The following is a 25,569-nucleotide window of genomic DNA, read 5'->3' as shown; positions in this document are numbered from 1 at the left end:
TGGCAGAGCTTACATATTATATAGCACTGTTACTTCATTGATAAGAAAGCTGGAATCTAGGAAGAGTAAAAGACTGGATGGACAGGTGATGCAGCTGATTAGCAATCACACCAGAACCAGGCCAGTGTGGTTTTCTCTTCATGTGTTGTAAAATAATGTATATCGAAAGTTAAAACTATATGGCATAGACTGTATAAAAGCCAAATAAGTTGAGGAGAGGAAAATGGATGGCTTTCCTAGTCAAGGAAGAATTAAAGGAGGAGGTATGATTGGGGTGTGAGTATGAAGAGTAAATGGAGGAAGTAGAGTAATCCGATCAGTAAGAACCAAATATTTGTTGTGTTCCTGGGACAGAGACAAAACCAGCAATGCTAACTGGAACAATACATGCTGAGCAATGGAGGGAAATTAGGTTGCATGGGCTTGAAAGTGTAGGAGAGGAACTTGGACCTCATGTGGTAGACCATGGGGAACTGTTCTCAATCCTCCAGCATGAGATGGCACAATGAAAGTGGGATTAAGGAAGATTATGCTTGTTTGCTAAGAGAACTGCATAGTGTCTGCCTTTTCCTTTTCTTACACTGTGTGTGTTGGTCTGTTTCATTCTAAGTAGGTTAAACACTTTATTAATCATAAGGCTACCTTATGTTGTAGCCACATATTAACCCGGAAATCTCGATTGCTGAATACATAAATGTATTTCCTGTGTGCACTATGTGGCCAACACAGATGGATGGGGAATTCTCCGTTTACTCATTCAAGGACCCATGCTGACAAAGGTCCCATTGTCTTGAACATCGCTGGTCACTGGTCGCTGTGGCAGGAGTGAAGAACAAAGAGTGGGATGGAATATTCCTCACTGCTCTCTAACGATTCAGCCTAAAAGTGACATATGTCACTTCTGCTGCCAATTCTGTCAGTGGAAGTAGTCACATGTGCCCCTCAAGGGAACTTGAGGAATTTGGTGAGCAGGAAGTTTCTCTTCCAAGGCTCTCTCAGGAACTGGGTCCTCTAATTCTATTTGTTTAAGAGAGAGAATATAGTGATTAAGAGTGTAGACCCTGGAATTAGACGGCCCGAGTCTAGAGTCTGGCTCCCCCACTTACTAGCTGTGTGACCTTAGGCAAGTTACTCATATTCTTCGGGGCATAATTTGCTCGCCTGTAAAATAGGGATAGTAATGGAACAAGTCTCACAGAATTATTGTGAAGCCTGAAAGAGAAAAAGTGTAAGTGTGTGTGTATTACAGCACAATACCATGTCATTGTTAGCAAATATTTATTGTGGTTGTTGTTGTTATTAATCTTGCTTCCTATGTAGTATCTAAAAGGAAGGCTAAAATTTCTGAGTCTAGTTGAGGGGGCCAGTGAGAAAGAAGTTGTAGTAATTTATGTCTGTGATGCCAGTGTCTGGACTGTGATGATGATATTGGGCAAAGAAATGGGCAGGAGAGACTGCAAAAGGAGAAAAGCCAAGCAGGATTCACCAGCTGAATACCGTGGATGAGAGAAGGATGATCAGATGTGGGTGACAGAGAATGAAGCTTGATTTTGCAGGGAAATTAGGGGGCACCTGCGAGGAACGAGCTGAAGTTCCGATGTGGTGATGGGAGGTACCCAAGGCACAGGAGGCCACAGGAAGTGGGGGATGGAAGCCATGGACGGGTTTGCAAGTGGCAACATCCTGATGCTCTGAGTGAGGCTATAGGCACTGGGGTCAGACGGTTTGGATTTAAGTCCTCGCTCTACCTCTCCTTGTGGCCTGGCACCCTTAGTGTTCTCCTCAGCAAAATGGAGATAATAATTGTACCCATCTCTTAAGTAATGAGGATTACAGGAGGAAATGCCTGTCAAGTACTCAGAAAAGTGGCATGTAGTAAGCAGTTAATAATTGTTCCTTCTTAGCTAATTGAGCTTTTAGTTGAATAGAAATTTGAGGATTATCTTTAAATGACCAGTGTTTCGGAGTTTAAATAAAACAGACTTCTGTTGGCAGCAGTTCTCATGGGTGCATTTAGGCCTCTCTAGATTCAAAAGAGTGGGCTGTGATGTCCCTAGATCAGCTTTTCATTTCTTCATTCTTACCCGAGTAGGCAATGAGCAAATGTTTCTAGCTTTGCGAAGAATAACAAATCACAACTGGCTAACAGGTGATCAAAATAGACCATTTTAAGGACTAATTTAAGATCAGTGCTTCCCCTTTTAAAATTGCCTGGTACTTTTTACTGATTGGTAAACGTCACCGCCCTTGCCTCTTAAAATATAAAATTATTTCCAAGCCGAAAATATTTCTGTATCTACCTTTAAGTTGGGTAATTAGTTCTATCTTTTAATACGTCTAGTTTAAATTGCAGTAACTGTCTTCAATTACACATACGCTCTAACATATATAATTAAGCATTTAGGGTGTTTCTTTTCACTTCACTGAGAAAGTAAAAACTTCATAGATATTTGAACACATAGAATTGTGTTAGTAAAAGTACGAAACGGGTGATATTGTTAGATGGATATTTGAGAAGCTTCCGTGTGCCAGGCTCTGTACCAGAGGCTGTGATTAGAACAGGTAACATCCTTGCCTTCATAGAGCTCACAGCCTAGCTGAGTTTATAATCTTCCTACTGTTGGTTATTTGTCCTATTTAAGGATAGATTGTCTGCTGGCATATAATGAAACAAGCCTTCTAATATTTTTTTGGTCTCTGTGATTCACTTCTGTATTCTTTATGGCTAGGATTCACTTCTGTATTCTTTATGGAGTTAAGGTTATATTCCTGATGCTTCCTATAAGTTACCAAGTGCCTTTTCTGAACTTAGATTTATTTATCAAGTGTGGGTGATACTATCTGCTTATCCTGTTTCACAGGATTGTGGAAAGGAAGACAGTATGTAATGTATGGAGTATTTTGTAAATTATTGAGCTCTTCACATATGTCTGATGTCATTTCTAACATCTAACATTTTTACCATGTTTACCATATTTACTATTTAAATATGTATTAAATATTTTAATATGTATATTAAATTTATATTAAATATTTTTAGTATTTGCTATTCTATACTATCTGTATTTTTCTATGCTGTACTAAGAGTCGATGTATTTATACTGATTCCAACTAAATAGCTTTGAGGGTTTTTCTTTTAATTAACCATATGATCCTTTTAGAAATAAACACAAAATTATGGAAGAGATAAATATGGTTAGCTGCCGTATAACTATCAGCTTTCCTAGATGAATGTTTGTAGCTCATTATTATTTAAAATTATTAATAATATATCATCTGATTCATGTAGAAAATGCTTATAGTATTCTGATTTTCAAACAAAGTGTAATATATTAGGCCACCTCCTATGTTCTGTAACAGTCCCTGTTCGCCAAGTTTACCTTCTTGTCAAAGAAATGCACGGGAAATAAATATAAAGTAAGCTAATAATACAAGATGATGGGAGGTTGTCCAAAGGCCATGTGTAAACAATGTCTCCCTTAGTGAAATAGGCAATGAGGGCCATTTGGAGGAGAGTAGATAGCTGAGGTTGACTAGAGTACAGACTTTTCTTTAAAGATGGAGATAACGTTTAAAGTTTACCTTTTTGGCAAAATGATTGGATTAAATCATTCATATAGATTGGTGGTGTAATAGAAGGGGGAGGTGGAAAACTAAACAGATAAAAGAATATGTTACTCATTCATCAAATGACATAGATATTTATTTTCTTGTTTAAAGGATCTTAAGAATTAATCCTATTAGCACAAAGAGGAGTCTCTCATCTGCTATGAAGCAGCATATTGGCTCATACAGATAATAAATAGTCTATGCTCAAATGTGGTCATACAACTAGTGTCCCATGAAGATGCTCTGAAATTAAGGAAGCTTTGTTTCTGGTTTTCCTTAGTAGCTTTCACAATGGGTTTTCTCTTGGGATCCAACTCAAATAACCACATAAGTGCTACTATGCATGAAATTTAATGTGTTGTCCTTTCTTCTCCTTTACTTGGGAAGGTTTATAGGTGGAGTGAAGGAAAGGCCTTAAGATTCTGACCCATATGGTCTCAATCCCATGAGGTGTTTCAAAGACCAGTGCTTATTTTTGTCAGGGGCTTTAAGGTCAATTAGCTCTTTATGAAATTAATGTAATACAAATCGAAAGTACTCAGTAAGTGGTGTCGAATCAGCCATTAAGATTAATTTTCTTAAACGATAAAAGTTGAAAATGAGTCAAGAAAATGTTTCTAGGATATAAAGCCTAATAAAAGTTTAAAGTATGACTCATGATACAGCATTTCATTTCTTTATGTTCCATTATCAAAATTGGTATCATTGCTAATATAGATACTGTTTGGAGTATTTGGGGATTGAGCTAAACAACTTTGAGCGAGCAGACAGGGTAACTAGACTTGCTAAGGTCCTGCTACTCATACTAAGGTATCACATCTGAGCAAATGTATAATGTTGTAAAGTTTATAATTTTGCATTTTACTCCCTATCATTTTTAGGCAAGCAGCAACAACACCACCTGCTGCTCATCCTCCTACCCTTTCTGATAACCCAAACCATTGAAAGGTACTGGGTACTAACAACTTGTGAATAAAAAAAGTGATCCCCTGGGAACCTAAGAAAAACCAAGCATATTTGCACATTTCTTTATTCCCAAGAAGAATGTAGCAACTGTACCCTCGTCCTGATGGGTACCCCATCATAAGGCCCTTGTCGTATTCCTGAGCAGTGACCCTTCCATACTTGCTGGCTATTGCCAGAGAGAGCTCAGTGCTCTCGTTGCCTCTGTCACCACCATCATTTTACTATAATGCTGCTTTCCAAATCTATCTGCTGCTAATTATAGTCTCTTTGTGGCTTCTGCTGGGAGTTGACAGTGAACATTGAAGGACTTACTCAGAATTATGTAGAATCCCACTCTTTATTCCAAAAGAGTTCCTTAAAACAAAATTTTATGACTGAGAACAAAAAACAAAAAGCTGGTGTTATTGAGGGGATAAAGTCCAAGATTGAAAGAAACATGGATTGAAGAAATATGTTATCAAAAAAAGGAACTATGTTACAATATTAACATTTTTACACAGCCATATATAATTTTCCCCCCTTCTTCCACCTCCCCTAACCCCTCCAGTTCAAGCCCTTGTTTCTCAGTCTAGTTGTGTAGGACACAGCTCCCTGGCCTCTGCTGGTGTTATGCGCCTTGCGCTCCCCTGGCTGAGGCGGTCCAGCGGGTCGCAGGCCATCAGCAGCTCATGGCAGCTCTCGCCGGCTGCCAGCCACTCACGCGAGCTGCCAGTCGCTCACGGGAGCACACAGCAGCCCAGCTCCAGGGAGAGCCGTTATTCACAATCTTAGCTGTAGAGAGCGTAGCTCACTGGCCCATGTGGGAATCCAACGGGTGACCTCGGCATTAGAAGTACGGCACTCCAACCACCTGAGCCACCGGGCCGGCCCAGCATATACAATCTTAACCGTCTTTTCTTTTGCCAAATTATTGGCAGGAAATATTAATGATTAGATTTTCAGAAACAAAACTTTTCCTCTTACACTGAGAATTATTAAAATAGCCCCCTTTTGGTATAGCATTTCATTTACAATTTAGGAGTTAGCTTTATGTTGTTTTCTTGAGTGTAAAAAATACATATTTGGCCAGCCCGGTAGCTCAGGTGGTTGGAGGTCCGTGCTCCTAATTCTGAAGGCTGCCAGTTCAATTCCTACATGGACCAGTGGGCTCTCAACCACAAGGTTGCCAGTTTGCTTCTTCGAGTCCCGCAAGGGATGGTGGGCAGCGCCCTGGCAACTAAGATTGAACATGGCTGCCACTGAGCTCCTGGATGGCTCATTTGGTTGGAGTGCGTCCTCTCAACCACCTGCAACTAGCAATGGCAACTGGACCTGAATCTGAGCTGCGCCCTCCACAACTAAAATTGAAAGGACAACTTGACTTGGAAAAAAGTCCTGGAAGTACATACTGTTCCCCAATAAAGTCCTGTTTCCCTTCCCCAATAAAATCTTAAAAAAACAAAACCGAACAAAAAAATTGTATCTATCAGTTTACTTCCAAGTTGGAGGTAGAAAATAGTCCCCAATGAAAGGAGTAAAACAATCCTAATTGGAAGTTGAATAATCATTTTGCTTTATGAGAAAAGTCCTGCAAAGTTTGTCATACAGTTTACTTTGTTATAAATCCAAGATTTAATTCTTTTTTACTTTTCATTTAAAGACTTGGAATGTATCATCATTTGAGTTTCTGTCATTTCACGTGAGTTTTCTTCAGGGGCTGACTTCACAGCACTGGAAATTGATACACTTACTTGACGTCTCAACATCTTCATAACCTTTCTCTTGTACCCTTTACATGCAAAGAAATATATAAAAGGGTCCATGCAGCAATTAAAGTTCATCAGGCATACTGTAAAGTGCAGAGAAATCTGGAATGAATGTTTTTGGCTACATTCCAGAAGACCAGGGAAACGAAGCTTCTTAATCATGTGCTGAATAATTGCTACATGGTAAGGTGTGAAACAGAGAATAAACACAACAATTATAAGGACAATTGTGTTGAGAGCCTTTTTGTTTACACCAGACTTCTCAGTTAGGGGGTTTTGTTTGGCAGTTTTAAAGAGTTTGCAACAGATCTGAGAATAGCAGATGAGAATAATTATGAGCGGAAGCACATATCCTATGAAACATGCACCAAGCAGAATCCAGGGAAGAGATTCTGTTCCTTCAAAGTTTGGATATTCCATGCATGTAATCCTTTCCTCCTCCTGCTTTGACATAGCTTTTATGAGTAATGGGAGTGTTTGAACAAATACTAGAATCCAGACAAATATGCAAATGCATTTTGCATGTTCAATTCTTTTCATCTTGTTGTATCGCAGAGGGTGCACCACGGCAAAGAACCGGTCAATGCTAAGGCAGGTCATGAAGTTCACACCTGCGTATGTATTGATGTAAAACACGAGGGCAGTCACCCTACACAAGGCCTCGCCGATTCTCCAGTCAAAGCCCAGGGCATAGTAGGCTATCCGTGTAGGCAAAGCAGTGGTGAAGAGTATATCGGAGATCACCAGATTTGTCGAGTACAGAGTGGTGGAGTTGATTTTCTTCCTGTTTTGAACAATGACAACCAAGGCTAGCAAGTTTCCCACAAGCCCAATGATGAAGACAATGCTGTAATGCAGAGGCATTAGGATCCTGGCTGTGCCGTGGTGTGCATAGAGGTCACAGTTGCTTGCCGGAGATGTTGTAGAAGCTGTACTAAAATTGTGTTCCATTTTTATATCCACCAGCGGTGTTCACGCTCTCTAGAAAAAAACAAGAAGGGTACATTTAATTAAAAGCAGATTTAACTCAAAGCAGTATAAACTGCCTTTTACAGATCTAATTTAAAATATCTTAATATTTGTATAATTTTTAAAAGTCTATGGTATGTATTGTGGTTACCTATATAGTGACAGGAAAAACAGAATAAAATGTATGTTGGTAACTTTGACAAAGCTCTGACACATGAACTAGAACCATCTACAGTGTTTCCCCAAAATTAAGACCTAGCCGGACCATCAGCTCTCATGTGTCTTTTGGAGCAAAAAGTAATGTAGGTCCCGGTCATATTTTAATATAAGACCCAGTCTAATATAATATAGTATAACATAATATAATATAATATAATACCGGGTTTTATGTTAATGTTTGCTCCAAAAGATGCATTAGAGCTGATGGTCTGGCTAGGTCTTATTTTCGGGGCAATACGGTAAGTAGGACCAACGTGTTTTTGTGACAAATGGGAATGCACTAACTTTTTAGGCAGAAAATTCCCCTTCCTTTTTCTGAATCATTGTCTGGTTAAGAATAAAATCATGTAAAGCACCCCACATTTCAGACGGGTGTAAAACTTTGCTTTTAAATTGAATTTCAGTTGGTTGGACTTTTTTTTTCTTAATGCGTATCACTGCCAGGAAGTGAAATCAGTCACACATTTGTATAGTGAAATGTGAACTTACCACAGTGATCTGATTTGTGTTAACCTAAAAAGTATGAGAAACAAGCCAAGACCTTGTTAGGAACTGAAAGTTAGGTTTTTGTTTTAAAGAAAAGAAGGTGATGGTGATAAAGATGACCACGACAACCACGAGAAAAACGACAAAAAAGAAGAAAAAGAAAAAACTTAAGCTGCTTCAATTGGAAATTTTTAAATTAATTTTAAACTATATCATTCCACAGGTACTCCCATCCCATTCATGCATAGAGTACACATTCTTTTATTTGCACATAGTAGTAAGCATTACACGTGGTATTTTATGTTCTGTTTTATTCATGTAACATGTTCATGGATCCGTGTAACATATTTGTCATATGTGTAGATCTTATGTAGATATTTGATACAATTATTTGCTTAGCTACTCCTTGGTGAACATTTAGATTATTCCCAATTCTTTTCTTGTTATAAATAATGTTAGGATGAAATTTCAAGTTCTAAGTTGAAAAGTAGAAAACTCCTACAATAAAACTCCATACATGAGGCTGAACTTTAGTAAAACTAAGGAAGAACAGAGCAATCAATTCTGTGAAATTATTTTTAAAAGAAAAATAATTTTCTCATGGGATTATCTATGTGCATAAATCTCATCTCAAAGTTACCAAAGTTAAGGGAAAATTTCAATATATCCAGTGATGATGGTATTACCTATTAAAGGAAAAGGATTCTCTATCTCTAGCCATATCAAAGCACCAACTGCAAATCTGCTTCTCTGACTGCTGTACTAAAAAAATTGGATCTCTGCTAACTTAGTTTTAACAGTCTTAAAACAGTGATGCTAACAGACAATGAGGGTTATCAGAGGATTGCATTAATGTTATAGGTATGCGTTACATGGTGTTGATAGGTTAATCATTAAAATATGGAAATACTAAAGTAAAAGGGAATAAAAAATGCAAATAGAACTTTTTATTAAAAGAAGACAGGAAAATGATGGGAGGGAAATAGCATAGAATGAGGCTGGTAAATAGAAAACACAAGTAAGAAGGTAGAAATGTGTCACAACAAATTTAAATGGATTTAATTCACTATGAAAAGACGGAGACTATCAGTTTGGATTTTTTTAAAAATCTAGCTCTATCCTGCTTAGGAGAAATATAACTCTAAATGATTCAGAAAGGTTGAAAATAAAGGCATGGGAAAGCAGACACCAGGCAAATCCTAACTAGTATAGAAACCTAGCATAGCGATATTAATATCAGGAAAAAACAGAATTTAAGGTGCATTCAATATTAACAGGGTCACTACAAAAATTAAAAGAATGGTTTACAAAGAACATAAAAACAATCATGAATTGTGCATGTAACAGTAAAATTTCATAGATTTTAAAGAAGAAATTGGCAAATCCACAAGCATAATGAGAGATTTTAACGTATTTTTATTAGAATATGCCAGATAAAAAAGAGATTCAAGACTTAGATTTACTCACACGACTGAAAAGCTAACAGAATTTGTGTTGAAGGCACATAAGCGTTATTTGCAGATTTGACCAGGACAAGATCATCAGAGATATGTCAGAATTTTCAGAAAATAGTTATCTAGCAGCTCACATTCCCTGTGTCTACAGTACAGTTAAATTAGAAATCAACAATAAAAACATAAAAGAGAAATTGGAATTTAAAAAAATATATTTTTAAGTAACTCATTCATGGGTTTAAAAAATTACAATGTAAATGGTCATTACAATTTTGTAAAAAAAATACATTGTAAAAAAATTACAATGTAAGTGTTTAGAACTAAATGACAAAAGCACTGCATGCCAAACTGGTATGTGGCTGAAGAGTTAATCCAAGATGGATGCAAAGCCTTGAATGCGGTTATTTTTTTAAAGAAAGATTGAAAGTAGGTAAGTTAAATACATAGCTCAAGAATCCAGAAAAGAAATGTTTGCCCAAAGAAGGGAGACAGAACTAAAAATAATTGCAAAAACTAATGAAATAGAAAACAAACAAGAAACAATGAATATAGACTTTATACAGAAAAAAAAATTGTGTAGCAAAAAATGGAGTGATTTTTGAAAAGGAAATCATGGTAATTGCAATTGTGGAATACATGTAGAAAAAACTTACTTTATCCAGTTGGGAGAGGCTTCATGTGAGAAGTAACTTTGGAAGAACTGAGACTAGACACGAGGGAGGGGTGAAAGTTCCAGACAAAGGCTACCTACAGCTTAGAAACAAACATCAAGAGCTTCTTTTATATTTTCTACTTTCTGTGAAAAATTTTTTCCTGAAATTTTCAACTTATATATTTTGAGGAGTATTTCAAAGCTGGTTCATGGGAGATGCCTTTAAGTTACATAATGGGGAAAATATACTGTGGAGCCTGATAATCCTCCATATGAATAATTATTATTGTAGAGATTAAGAATGTGCCATTGCTTGCCGCGTTGTAAATGCATGTCCAACCTCTTCACTGAATGAAATATAGTATCCAGTATAGCCAGAAATGGCCGGGGTTTGAGAACATTTTAAGTTCAGAGCATGTTTAACACAGTGTTAATTGGAAAGGTGAAAATCTGCAATCAAATCAAATGTTCATCATTAGGGGATCAGTTAAATATTTTGTGGTATAGCCATATAATGGAATACTGTGTAGCCACTGAAAATGGTAGTGTAAATGCCTATTTCTTGACAGGGCATAATGTTAAGTAAGGAAACATTACATACCGTACCACTTTTGGGGGAGGAAAAGCAACTATAGACACTCATACACCTGAATGGTTGCACATGCCAAAACATAATTTTGTACAGGTAATTTTTAAGTTTTATTTATATAATCTAAATTTTTAACATTGTACATTAATTGACTTGAAGTAAATAGGTAAATAATTTTTTTAATCTGAGGGAAAAATATTTTTTAATTCAGCTCTTTTTGCAAAAACCTTGTGGTCGCAATACTCTACAAAACTAGCCCTTTAGTGCTCTTTATTCAGATTTATGTGTTAATTTTTACTGGTGCATACCTTTAAGTCATGTTGTGAAGAACCCTCATAGCAACCCTGAAAACTAAATACCACTATCACCTACCTCCGTGTCACGTGAGGAAACTGAGTTTCAGAGAGATTAAAGGTCACGCTGGATCTTTCAACTCGGATGACCGAGCTTCAAGTCTCCTGCTCTTTTTAATCCTTGGCAGGGGAAACTAATTCACACTCCTCCTGAGATGCTGCGACTTAGTGGTTTCAAAGTGTTCTAGGCTTTAGGGCTGGCCCTCTTTTCCAGAGCAGGGGAACAATTCCGCCTGAGGACAACAGGGTTTCCACTTCCAGGAGAGGTGCCTTCCCAAATGGGAAGCCAGACCTGTGGACACCATGTCGTAGAACCCTGAGGGGAAGACTGCTGAGGGGCCTCTTACTGCCTACCCTTGTCCTGAGTCAGTCCAAGAAACATATTACATAGTTTGGACACGTAAAATGGCATGGCTCAGAATGATCTTAGGTAGAGAAGAATCTAGGCCGTTCTAAAATATGTTCATTTGGATTTTTAGTTACCTTTTGAAGACTGATTTTATTAGTCAAGAGCTCTAATATATTACTTAGATTCTTGCTTATAGTTATCTGTACAATTAATGCTATAGTTTTAGTCAATTTTATCTTTTCCAAATTGAGAGAAAAATCCTTTCGTGTACTTTACTGTTACCCCATTCTCATATCAGTCAATCCCAATTTATTATCATCTTCCCTCAGAGATATTATTATATGCCTCTCTTTAATCAATAAGGATTCAGGATTACTTTCCTGAACCTTGGCTTACTCCATTCTGTTACTCAGCAAAAATTGTTTTTGGTACCTCCATATGCGAGGCCCAGGAAATACAGAAATGATACCTTTTCATATCTGAAGGCCTAAAACTGAAGGATGAATGTAGAAAGTATTCTAAATCTTTCCCTTAGAATACTTGTACGTATAGAATTCTAATTTCCTTATGATAGTTTTCTAATGAAAAGATACGCAGTGTCTCTAAGCTGTCCTTAATGCCCTACCCCCTGAGGGACAGGAATGAGGCCTGCTAACTTGGCCCTGAAGGTCACAGGTACTCACTGGGCTGCATGAACTGTGTGAGTCCTTATTCAGGTTATGCCAGAGGAACACCTTTTTGTCCTGAAAACTAACTGCCTGGCAACCATGTATGCCGATTCTCTTACCATTTTTGTTAATAAGCAAAGGAGACTCGGTTTTGTCTCTGTTAATGCAATATCGATCCTTTAAACTTTACTATTATCCTAATGTGTGTAAAACAGCAAGTTATTCCACAGCAAGGTATCCTCCAAAGTATTTTTACTTATGTCTTTGGATGTGGGCCTGTGTATGCTTTCTTTAGAATTGATTTCATTGCTAACAGAGTAGCTAATGTGGTTTTTTTAAAATTAAAGTCTATTGGGGTGACAATTGTTAGTAAAGCTACATAGATTTCAGGTGTACAATTCGGTAATACATCATCTATATCTCACATTGTGTGTTCACCACCCAGTCAGTTCTCTTTCTATCACCATATATTTGATCCCCTTACCCTCATCTACCACTCCCCTGCCCCCTTACCCTCTGGTAATCACTAAACTATTGTCTGTATCTATGAGTTTTTGTTTCATCTTGTTCTTTTGTTGTTCTCAGTTTTATATACCACATATCAGTGAAATCATATGATTCGTCTACTTTTTTCTATCTGACTTATTTCACTTAGGATTATGCTCTCAAGAGCCATCCATGTTGTCGCAACGTGGATGGTACCATGGATGGTACTAGTTCATCTTTGTTTATGGCAGAATAGTATTCCATTGTGTATATATACCACATCTTCTTTATCCATTCATCTATCGAAGCAATCTTTGTTTGTTTCCATGTCTTGGGCTGCCATAAATAAAGCTGCAATGAACATTGGAGCACATATGTCTTTATGGATAAATGTTTTCAGATTTTTTGGGTAGATACCCAGGAAAGGGATTGCTGGGTCATATGGTAATTCTATTCAGAATTTTTGAGGAACCTCCACACTACCTTCCATAGCGGCTGCACCAGTCTGCATTTCCACCAACAGTGTATGAGGGTTCCTTTTTCTGCACAGCCTCTCCAGCACTTGTTACTATTTGTCTTGTTGATGATAGCCATTCTAACTGGGGTGAGGTGATACCTCATTGTGGTTTTGATTTGCATTTCTCTGCTGATTAGTGATGTTGAGCATTTTTTCATATATCTATTGGCCATTTGTATGTCCTCTTTGGAGAAATGTCTCTTGAGGTCCTCTGCTCATTTTTTAATTGGATTGTTTGTTTGATTTTTGTTGTTGAGTTGTATGAGTTCCTTATATATTTTGGATATTAGCCCCTTATCGGAGGCATTGTTTACAAAAATCTTCTCCATTCAGTTGGTTGCCTCTTTATTTTGTCGATGGTTTCTTTTACTGTGTAGAAGAGCTAATGTTTCTTAAGACATTTTCATCTCATTTTTGCATAACCGGACATGTTGACATGAACTGACAAGTTTTTTTCTAGCCACAAAAAGGAAAAAAGGAAAAGGCCTCCAAAACTCACTTATTAGTATTTAAGAAAATTGCCTAAACTCTAATGTAATTTGTTCTCTGGAAATATTTACCCTGGATACCAACTTGGAGCCCTTTGTGATTTTTCACAGGGTACACATATAAACCTTCTGCAATCCCAATTTAATTGCTTGGAAATTATTTTCTTAGCTTTTATTTGTGGCAGAAAGAGAATTCACAGATTTGGTAAGTGCTAGAATACCACGTTTTAGGTTTTACTTTAAGATTCTTGAAAAGTCACCTTTTCCCCTAATATGTATTCTCTTAATAATCATCAACACCTTAGATAAAAAGGGGTTAAACTTCTAGTGATTTTGTTTAAATGCAGGCCTTAGCAATGAATTGAATGGGTCAAGTCTTGCTGAAATGATAATTACTATCAAGAGGTAACTTCTCTGTGAGGTGAAGTCTATTCAAGACCATGTTTGCACAGAGAGATGATGTGACTCAAAGTGCCCACAGTGGCACACACCAAAGAGGAAGTTCAGGAGCAAACTTTCAAAAACAACCCGCAGAGCCACAGAAATGTTGTACATACATATACGAATTACACTTGTGTATTGTTAAATGATGAGTGTTATTTGAGCCAGTTCCCGCTCTGATTTCTGTTGATACACTATCCTTTGGCCATATTCTTAAAAAGAGGTAAGACCGGAGGAGATTTTCTGGAGTGAGAAACAATAAAATCTCTGGAAAAGGAGGGTCAGACATGGGCTCGGGCTGCATTGGAATAACAAGGACTCATCTACTAAGGAAATAGACTGACACGGAGGTATCGGGGCAGCAGGCAGAGGCTATTCAGTGCCCTTGAGGACAAACATACTTCACAGGAGAAAGAAATCACTGCTTCTTTTTTCAGTTAGCTAGTTTAATAAGTGTTTGTCAATTACTTGGAAAAGCCTCTTTGTTCTTGAAGCCAAGCAGATAGGTCCAGTGTCACACATGCCAGGGTGTAGGACTCAACCAGTGATTTATTTTTTCTATCTTCTTTTTAGTTGACTAACCAACTGTCACCTGAGTGGTTGTATGTGTCATTGGCCTGTAACATAGGCAGGTGGGAAACATTAATTCCTGATTGTGGGAAAGAAACTCAAAGCACAGACAGGCTGTGACCAGCCCAGGCACAGCCTCTCGTCACTCCCTTGATTAGCGAAGTCAGATTGTCCATTCCGTAGCACTGCTACTCAACAGCCTTAACAGGCAGCACGTACCTGGGTAACCTAGTAAAAGAAATCTTTCTACACTATTAGGTGATTTGTTTTTCCTCACCAGCTTTGAGTCCTAAATTGATAGCTAAGTCTGTGTCCAAGATTCCTTTTTTGAAAGGTCATAGGCGGTATTATCCAGAAAGGTGACATACTGGCAGCTGCCTGCACTGTCTCAGAATGGAGCCTCACACATGCCCAAGTGCTGATATTCAGGGTAGAGTTGCCTGTGGTCAGTCTGTTTGATGGGACCTCACTTCTCTGCCTCCTGGGGAGCTCACTTGCTCTGGCTTATAGAAAGCCAGAGCTTTCTAACCCTGCTGCCACCCCATGACATAGTCTGGTTCTGACTACCTCTCAGTAGGTCTGTAGGGGGTCATTTATAGGACAGCGCACGGAGAACTTTTTAAAAGCAGAAAAAAGTAAAAACCGCCTAGTATTTGCCAGTCTGCAGTTTCTCCTTGGTGCCTCTGTCCCAAACTCAGTGGGCACTCAGTGAAGACCAACTTCTGTAAACATGGACATTGGAATTGATGGGAAAGTGAAAGGTGCCTGACATTTGAGTTATTTGGTGAAACACCACGTGCACATTTGGGATTTTACACTTTCCAGCTATTTTTTTTTTTCACCTTTCACTGATTATTTGTTCCTTGTGTGGCTTTTGGCAGCTTTAGTGCTGACTCACTAGGATGCTATGAAAGTTGTCACACTATGAAGACAAAGGAGGTGGTAACACTAAGAACTTGGATTATATGTTTAGGGACTGTAAGAAAAAAGAATCCCATTGTAATACGCATTTCAGTGTAAGGAAGACAAGTACTGCGTTTCCATGTAGCGTGATTTGACCTACATGCAGGATAACTAACTGCATAATATAAAAATACTCTATAACAAAGGTCTGAGTCTGTATAATCTTTATCGTCTAGATAAAGATTTCTAGAAATAATATGTACCTTTTCTCCTTAAAGTACCAGGGAGTTTCAAGTTTGGGGTTTTGTCTGTGTTATCTCCTAGAAATTAGTCAGAAATATTAAATATCCTTATAATCCTGATAAAGAAGTGGGTCCTTTGTTCTCGGTCCCCCTTCAGTGAGGTGCCAAGTCAGAGACCACGAAGCAGCCAGGACGCTGTGTCCTCCCTCACCCACTGCCTCCAGTCTGTCTGTGCTTCCTGTGCCTTCAGCCTCCTGACCCTGCCCTGCGCTCAGCCTCTCGTCTGCAGCACACATTGACGTCTGCACCCGCCTGTCTGCGCACGACTCCCACCTCCTCTGCCTGCCTCAGGCTCCCTCACTTCTGTCTGCAGCCACTGCGGCAGTTCTTACAGTGCCCTTCAAATGGTGCCCATCAGACACCAGGCCAACTGAAAGCTCTCTGCTGTGACATACACTTTCCTTCAGACTTGGGTTCCACTTCCCTCTTTAGCTGGATCTCTGGCCATCTTCCCCCTTCTAATGTCCTGGCTCCAACCATACTCAATTACTTGCAGTCTTTTGATGTCCTGTATCCTCTCACAGCTCTGTGCCTTTCTGACACTCTGCCTTCTGTCTTCACACCTCCTCTCCCCTGTTCTGTATTAAATGCTGCTACTTTCCTTCAAGACTTGGTTCAAACTCAGCTGCACCTGAAAGCTTCCCTGGTTTTATCCTCTCCTGCTTGCTCACCAGCCCCCGCAGTGCTGGCCTTGCGAGGGCACTGTGCTCTGTGATAGCATCTGTATTGTTTTCTGTTTCCCACTAGCCTGTCACGTCCTCTGAGTGGGTACAGTGTTGTTCATTTTGTGTATGTCCAGGTGACCCATGATGCTCAGTAAACACCCATTAAAGAATATGAAAATCCCACTTTTCTTGATCCTAAATCAAGGGTTCTTTATTAGACTACAGTAAGCTCTTGATTAATAATAGCAACCAGTATTATTAAGCACAGAGTGTGCTCCAGGCAGTGCCCTGGGCACTACATATATTCACATGAATCCTCACAAAGCTTCCACAAATCCATTTCCACAGGTGAAACTGAGTCATAGAGCACTTCCGTGGCTTGCCTGCCAGAAGACACAGCTGTTACGTGTCAGGATTCAGTCCAGGCAGTGTGGCTCCAGTAATCACATTCAGTGCAACATGTTTTCTTCCTAGCTCCTATTTCCAACACGATGTGATGGTAGTGGTAGAAAAAAAGTAAAACAGGAAGACATCTCAAAATTTTAACACATACCACCTCATACCTGTCTGAACAAGAGAGAAGAAGAGGCAAATATATGGTGATGGAAGGAGAACTGACTCCTGGTGGTGAACACACAATGTGATATGTAGATGATGTAATACAGAATTGTACACCTGAAATCTATGTAATTTCACTAGCCATTGTCACCCTAATAAACTTTAATTTAAAAAAAGAGAGGAGGGCCAAGGAAATGGCAAAGGGGAGGGAAATGTGTTGATTTAACTAAGGAATTCAGTAACTTAAAGTATATTTTAAAGTAAGTAAAGGTTTTATCAATTATTTTAGATTTTACTGTTTTTAACAATATTTCTATAAAACAATTTGGACTGAACTTTCTGTTGAAAGAAGATGCTATTAATTTAGTTTTAATAGTATTTTTTAGGTGTTTGCAGATATTTAAAAGAATATTTTTATTCTTCTCTTTGGTCTTTCAAGACACCACAAGGATCTTTGTTACCGCTTCAGCTTTCATAGGATATTCACATGTGTTATCTCATCTTACACTGAAGTCCTGCATTTTTTTCAGACTTCTTGGGAAGCTGAGAAACTATACGGACTGGAGGATTGTACCCATCCTCAGCACATTCCACATTCAGGGCCTTTAGACAACTCCAGGGAGCCCTTAACCATAGCAGGGAGAAAGTGTCACCTGTAAACTCCTTTACTGGGTGGTAAGCTCTTTTTTTACATGTAAACTACTTAAGGATGATGGCTTTATGTTATACAACATTTTATCCCATAGACTGTTTCAGAATTGTCTTACAGTAGGTATCCAGTAAATACCTATGGAATGCATAAATGAATGAAAGTCATATGGTGAGCTGAGTTAAAAATGTATTCCATTAAATGACTGGTCGTGTGATTAATGAAAAGCTACCAGAAGCCAGTTGAAAGTAACTTACATAAGGAGTTACCACCACCACCACCACCACTTGATAGGTGAGCGTGTGAGTAAGGGTGCTTTGTAGAGCACGGCGCTCTCTGCAAGTGTTGTGTCCAGAAAGTACGATTAAGTCCCAGAGAGAAAACATGCACTGAAATACTACCAACAAATGCACAGTCCAGACAGTAAGCACAGTTAGATGTATAATCATTTATAGACTCAATCTTTGTGTAAAATATTCTGTAACGACCTGAACATAAGTTCAAACAAATTCTCACGAAAATGAAAGGGCAAGGAAACTTTGCCTACTGGATTCATCTTTGAGCAGTTTAATGGGCAGAGGAGAGGAGAATAATGACAGGAGACAGTTTCCTAGCACTTAGTATGGGAACCAATGTCATGAGGACTTGGCAGTGTTATTACTCCCCATTTTACAAAAGAAGCAACTCTGATGCCAGAGATGTTAGGTAACTTGCCCAAGTCCACACAAGTTGTAAATAACGCCGCCAAGATTTGAGCCTGACTCCAGAGCTCAGGCTTTTAACTACTACACGATACTGTACTTGGAGTGACAGCCCGGTCCAAAAACACTCAAAACCACACCCTCCTTTAGAGGAAGTTTCCTTTCTAATAGTTTGTCAAAAGTTTCTGTTACCTCCAATCCCAACCTGGACATAAACATTGGCAAAATGCTGCATATAAATCATTGTATTATGATTTTTTTTAGGCACGTAGAAGTTCTAGAAAAAATATGGAGACATGTCTAGCCTTACTGATCATCAAATAAATATAAAGCCAAAAAAGATATTCTTTTTTTCACTCATCAAATTAATAGTTTATATTTAGAGTTAAAATACTGAGGTTGGCTGAGAAATACTGAAGCCCAGACTGTCTCTAATGGGAAAGTAAATTGGTAAAATGTTTTTGTAAACCAAAAACCATCACTTTTTACCTAAAGCTTTGAAAAATATTCTACCCATCCATCCAAGAATTCTACTGCAATTCTATCCTGAGAAATAATAGAAGTAAAAACATAGAAGTACTAGAAGTCTAGAAAAGATTTTCATGTATATAGATAAGTGGTCAAATAGTAAAATGGAACAGCTCTTTTATTTTGAATTGTGCTGACTTGTTACATACACAATACATTTAAGTATAGGAATACCTCATCTTAAAATAATTTTGTTCTTTTCCCTTCTTATTAAAGTATCCTGAAGTGTTGGCATTATTTGCCAATTTGAACTTGATAGTGCTTTTTGTAATTGTGAGTTCACACAGGAAGTACAAAGTAAGCCTGTTTTTTGGCAAAGATATTTCTGGCATGATCAGTTGCTTCCTCCTAACTTAATATTAGCTGATTCGAACTGCCAGTCACTAGAAAGTCAAAACTATGTAAATAATATAATTTTTGTTAGAAATGTTTATAGCTTGTTATTCAATAGATTCTTTCCCTTTACTTTACACCTTAATTAAGCTTTCAAAGTTTTTCTTAACTCAAAAGACTTCATTGAAAAAGCAAAATATCTAGTACTTACCTATCGGTGACTTGCTCAGGCCTCTGTAGCAGCAGTCAGTATATGCCCAAACTGAAGTAAGATAACGTCTGCATGTTGTTCTGTGAGAGATAGTACAGACATCCTTTTATGGTGGTGACTTTTTTTTCTGTCACCCTGTGACTGGGCATAGTAATGATCAGTTAGCCTCATGTATGCGTGTGCTTTTTTTTTTTTTTTTCAAATGGGAAGTGAAATTTTTCTGCTAGTGATTTTTTTTTTTTGAATAGTTATCCAAAAACCCCTTGGAATTTATGAATTGCTGCTATTTATGGAACTTTATAAATTTTTGTATAAAGATTTATGCATTAAAAAAAATCTGTGAAAGAGACTGAAACAATAAACCTTAACCAGAAAAAAATCATAGTTACTGATGATTTTATTTTCATATTCTGTGTAAAGTACAAGTTTTTAAATGTTTTAACGGGAAAAAATGTCAACTTTGACAATTCTGTGTACCTGGAAACTTGGTACAGGGGGTACTTTGCTCAACAGCTTATGAGAAAGAAACAAAAGTTTCTGTGGTGAGTGGGAGAAAGATGCTCTTTTGCATACGTACAGCTATTAGTCGATATTTTCAGAGAGGAGGCTAGCTGACTGGAATCAGTGACTGCACGGACACATGAGTGACAAGGGGAGACCTGAACTGGGGGCATTGTACAGCTAACTCAGCATCTTGTGCACATGATGAAAGAGACCTATGTTTTTCACCTTATAGTTTTAGTTGACTATTTAAACCAACAAAGTACCATGGCTGTCAAAATGCAATTTATTTGTTGGTTAAATTGATAGAAATATAGTGCTCAATACAAGAGAGATGATATTTACACTTATCCAGGACTGATCTGCACAATGCCAGTCAGCTCTGGGGGCTGCATTTTACAATGGGCGCGGGTAACTTAGAGGTGCCTGGGGTGATGGGGCGTCTGGATCCCAGCTCTTAGGAGAAATGATTGAATAAACTGAGGTTTGAGGGATGTGAGCACTATTCTCATGCGTTTGGAAAATGTCTCCTAGAAAAGGGTTTAGGTTGCATATGTTAATCTTCCTGACTCCAGAGAACAGAAGGAAGGACAATAAGAGGAAGCTAGTGGAGACAGCCTTCAAATCAAAATATGAGAGTAGTTCCCAAGAGTTAGGGTCATAAGAAAACAAAATAGGCTGTCTCTTATTTAGATTCTTGCATAAACTGGATGACTATTTTGAAGAATGGAGTAGAGAGAATTGAATCATTTGGTAAGAATTGAAAGGGTCTCTTTGACCTCAGAGACCCTTTCATTCCTGGAGTCTGTCAAAATGGCTCAGTGGTTTTAGCCTCTCAGTGGTATTATTCCATTTAGAAGCTTAATTAGGTTCTTAACTCACTGAAGATCTGTGGAGGAACCTCATCAAACAGAAAAGAAACAACCCACCTGAATTCTTTGGGCCTCTAACCCTCTGTCTATAAAATAAAGCCATTGAACTAAATGGTCAGCAGAATAATTCCCAGGGCAAAAAATTCTGTGAGGAGGAAATAGAGATTTTATGATTTGGTGGATAGATTTGATAAAATATTCCAGAACTAATTCCTTTAAAATTTGGACTGAAGAATCCTTGAAGGAGATACATTGAGGAGTGTTTCAATTTGTTGAAAGACCATCCTGGTGGGATGTTTTGGTTTTTAATTTTTGAAATAGTTTTTATTAAGTAAAACATTGTTATACAATGAAGAATTCAACTAGGTAGAGTAAATGTTCTAGCAAATTGGATCTACCTCTTTTTTTTGGTGTTAGAGGAGTCAAGTATATAAAGAAGAGGTGAGGAGGTGATTGTCCTGCAAGATGCTGTTGAGATTTAGAGTGAGGTAATTTCAAGAGCCCCCACCTTATTTTTGTTATTGAAAGTTACCAGGACTTCTTTAGTTATACTATAAAAGTAGGGTCAACATCCTTTTTTTTTTTTAATTAAATTTATTGGGGTGACAATTGTTAGTAAATTTACATAGATTTCAGGTGTACAATTCTGTATTACATCGTCTATAAATCCCATTGTGTGTTCACCACCCAGAGTCAGTTCTCCTTCCATCACCATATATTTGATCCCCTTACCCTCATCACCCACCCCCCACCCCCTTACCCTCTGGTAACCACTAAATTATTGTCTGTGTCTATGAGTTTTTGTTTCTCATTTGCTTGTCTTGTTCTTTTTGGTTTATATACCACATATCAGTGAAATCATAGGGTTCTCTGCTTTTTCTGTCTGACTTATTTCACTTAGCATTATACTCTCAAGATCCATCCATGTTGTCACAAATGCTCCTATATCATCTTTCCTTAACGCCGAATAGTATTCCATTGTGTATATGTACCACAACTTCTTTATCCATTCATCTATCGAAGGACATTTTGGTTGTTTCCATGTCTTGGCCACCGTAAACAAAGCTGCAATGAACATTGGCGTACACGTGTCTCTATAGAGAAATGCTTTTATATTTTTGGGGTAGATACCCAGGAGAGGGATTGCTGGGTCATATGGTAATTCTATTCGTAGTTTCTTGAGGAACCTCCACACTGCCTTCCATAGCGGCTGCACCAGTCTGCATTCCCACCAACAGTGTATCAGGGTTCCTTTTTCTCCACAGCCTCTCCAACACTTGTTACTATTTGTTTTGTTGATGAAAGCCATTCTGACTGGTATGAGGTGATATCTCATTGTGGTTTCCATTTGCATTTCTCTGATGATTAGCGATGTTGAGCATTTTTTCATATGTCTATTTGTCATTTGTATGTCCTCTTTGGAGAAATGTCTCTTCAGGTCCTCTGTCCATTTTTCAATTGGGTCAACGTCCTTTTTTATAGAAGACGTAAGATGGACATTTGTGACCTGAACTGAGTGTTTCTATTATTTTATGTGTCCTATTGAGTACAGTTGTGTATCTATATAGTAGATAATCAATAAATATTAGTAACATTGGTTGAAGGAAGGAATGAATTCTTTATACCCTGTTTTCCTCTTTTTCTGTACATCAGCCTCATATGCTTACGCCAGACAGGGCTTCCAGAACTTAGCTATTCACAATGTAATAAAGGTCAAACTGAATTATTGTTGACAGTATAAAGAACAGATGTTATCATGCAATAAGGAAAAGAGAAAAACTGGTCAATGACTAATAAAGTGATGTTTTTGTGAGGTCTCTGTGTATAGAAATAGCAATGGAAAATTTCTACAAAACAACCTATATAACCATGGTCTGAAATGTGTGCTTTTGTATTATGGGTGTATGTGGTCTGGTGTTTAGTAATCTTTTACAACTACACAGTGATTAATAACTTCTAAGGAATTTTAAAACTTCCATTATACCGTGTTTCCCTGAAAATAAGACCTAGCTGGACAATCAGCTCTAATGTGTCTTTTGGAGCAAAAATTAATACAAGACCCAGTCTTATAGTATAGTAAAATAAAACTGGGTCTTATATAATTATAATATAATATATAATATAATATAATATAATACCAGGTCTTATATTAATTTTTGCTCCAAAAGACGCATCAGAGCTGATTGTCTAGCTAGGTCTTATTTTCGGGGAAACACGGTATGTAAGACATGAACTATGGTCATTAAAACACCTACCAGTATTTTTTTAGTTTACATTGAAATGTAACCTCAAAAAAGAACTCGGCTTCAGATATTTTATTATAACATTACTGTTTGTACTTCATTGCTAAATGTTAACAGAAGAACTTCTGTAACCTGAGTACCTTAAAAAACATGTTCTGTGATGAGATATCTCAAGTGCAACCAAAGTAGAGTTTTCTTGTTTTTACTAAGAGACCAACAGGCCATGTTTTGAGTATGTATATGAAACCATATGTTTTAACCCTGTTAAAAATACTCAAACAAGGAAAGGGGCTTTTAAAGCAAACAGCATATTCTGCTTTATGGTTTTTACGACTTAAAGAGAAAGTCATTCATTCAGCCAAGTGTTTGTTGAGCTCTGTGCCAGGCACAGTTGTAGACAGTGGGGATTAAGTGGCAAACAAAACTGACAGAAATGCCTGCCCGCAGGGAGCTTCCATTCTGGTCCCCGAGACAGGTGATAAACAAGTCTCGTGGCAGGGGAGACGGTCACAGGTGCTATGGGGAAAGGAAGCAGAGTATGCTAGTGGGGCTGGGGTTGCGAGGTGCGCGGTGCTTAGGGCGGGCTTCTCGGAAGGGCGTGAGGGAGTCAGCGATGCTCGTCTGTGGGAAGGAAGATGGCCAGGGGCGGGGAGGGGCGAGCAGAGGCACACTCCCTGGGCACTGTGTGCCTAGTCCTGCTCGAGTGAGTCCTGCTCGAGGTCCAGTGTGGCTGGAGCAACGAGAGCCATTGGTGAGGCGTCTGAGTCGTAGAAGACCAGGTCTGAGGTGGGGACGTAGGGCCTCGTAGGTCTTTGTAATGACCTTGGCTTTTCCAGTAGGGTGGGGAGTCATTGGAGGGTTTTATGCCCAGGAGTGGCCAGCTTGTATTTTTTGATGAAAAGAATGCATAGCTGCTTAATCAACTGTGCTTGGGTTTAGATGATTTGAACTGGGAAAAAGAAAAGTTCTCTCGTGTAGTATTGAGAATTGCCATTTAAACAAGTCTCTGTTTATCTGTTTATTAAAATTGCTTTGTTCGTTTTTTTAGTCCAACAAATAATGAGAGTCTATTTTATATAAATATCTGAATGAGGCACTGGGTGATGCAACATTTGATAGAACATGGTGTTTTCTCACAGAATTAATAACCTAATGGAAGACTTTTCAAATCCCTATATAGTAAAAAGTGTGGCTTATACAGCTTTTCAAGAATGAGAACTGTTTCATTAAATTATTCCCTAATTTAATGAGCTCCTATGCTGGGTCAGGCTCTGTGCCAGGTGCTGGGAGGACCAAGTCGATGCGGTTCCTTCGCTGCCAAGGCGCATGCTCAGTGAGGAGGAGGGCCGGTGAGGGAAGCACTGCGGACGGACCGCTGTGCTGTCTGCACAGCTCCGCTGCCCTGCCGCTTATCCTCCCTACAAGACTGCGAGAGGCCGAGAGCCCTGTCTTCCACAGCTTCGTATCTCCAGGCCCCACCCATGCCTGTGGTGCTTGGCTGTTCGCTGTTTGGGGTTTTCCCTATTCTAGCATTTGCTACACTGTTGTAGATACCTGTTGATACTGCAGCCATTTATTACCTTTGCAGTGTGCATTTGCTTTTCTTTTGTTTTTAATGCTAGAGTTGAGAGGACAATGACTGATTTTTTTGTAATACAATCTCTATCAGTGATGGGAATGCACAAGAGGCCAATAGGGTCCAAAAGGGTAGTGAGAGCATTTCTTTGTGAAAGTGAAGAATAGTTCTTGCATTTTCTTGTGCTAAAGAAATATGTCTTTGTACTTATGCCACTTACCCAAAAACTGGGAAAAGAAAAGATAGACTGAGTAATTAATCCAAGTGTTTAATGGCAAATGGGCATGTGTGTGTCCAAACCACTACTCGTTCATGTTGCCTGCACAGTCTGTAAGAATGTGAGTTTGCCATCCCGGAGCTAGTTCCTTGAGATCAGGGATTGCTTCTTACTCACAGATGTAGATGGAGCCCCTGTACCTGGCCTGCCACGTCTCACAGAGTGCCCAGGTGATTCACTGAAACAGAGCTGCGGCAGCTTTGAGGGCAAAGAAAAGAGTTACTGACTCCTAGGGGGAACTGGAGTCATTGCTGAGAACACTTGAGCTCTGGCATACACCGTAAGTTTACTAAACAGGAAAGTGGAAAGGACATTTAGGTTGAAAGAATAACCACTGTCAAAGAATAGTCAAAAGGGCCTAATGTGCCCAGGAAGCATCTTTGGCGGTCTGGGGGTAAGAGAGGAGGGACCAGATGAGGAGAATGGAGAGGGAAACTGCACTGATCAGAAACAATTGGAGGATTTTACTACTTTACAGTAATATTTAAATATCCTCTTTGAATACTGGGGTCCTATGGAAGGAAAAGTTTTAAACAGGAGTGTGACATGATCAGAGTTGTATTTGGGGAAAGAATACTGTTAGCAGTATTATGAGATGGGTTAGAGAAGACTTTAAGTAGAAAGACACTTGTGACTTTTGAATATGTCGAGCTGAAAGTATCAAATTGAGTTTCATAACCCAGGGGAGG

At 38.6% G+C, this 25,569-nt stretch overlaps 2 protein-coding genes across 3 annotated transcripts in view; one reads left to right on the top strand and one right to left on the bottom strand.

The window, feature by feature from the left end:
- UBAC2 (UBA domain containing 2) overlaps positions 1–25,569 on the top strand; it is a 163,697-nt gene that overhangs the window by 81,642 nt on the left and 56,486 nt on the right. The window lies entirely within an intron of this gene.
- Positions 4,902–7,292, bottom strand: LOC308496597 (G-protein coupled receptor 183; the record flags this gene model as incomplete). Its single annotated transcript, XM_081046126.1, has 1 exon — positions 4,902–7,292. A coding segment is annotated over one exon (1,095 nt), but the record flags the coding sequence as incomplete, so codon positions are not given.

This window comes from Rhinolophus hipposideros (genome assembly GCF_964194185.1).
Source record: "Rhinolophus hipposideros genome assembly, chromosome: 4".
NCBI lineage: Eukaryota > Metazoa > Chordata > Mammalia > Chiroptera > Rhinolophidae > Rhinolophus > Rhinolophus hipposideros.
The sequence above is the reverse complement of the archived record's forward strand: the minus strand, read 5'-3'. Positions and strand labels throughout refer to the sequence as shown.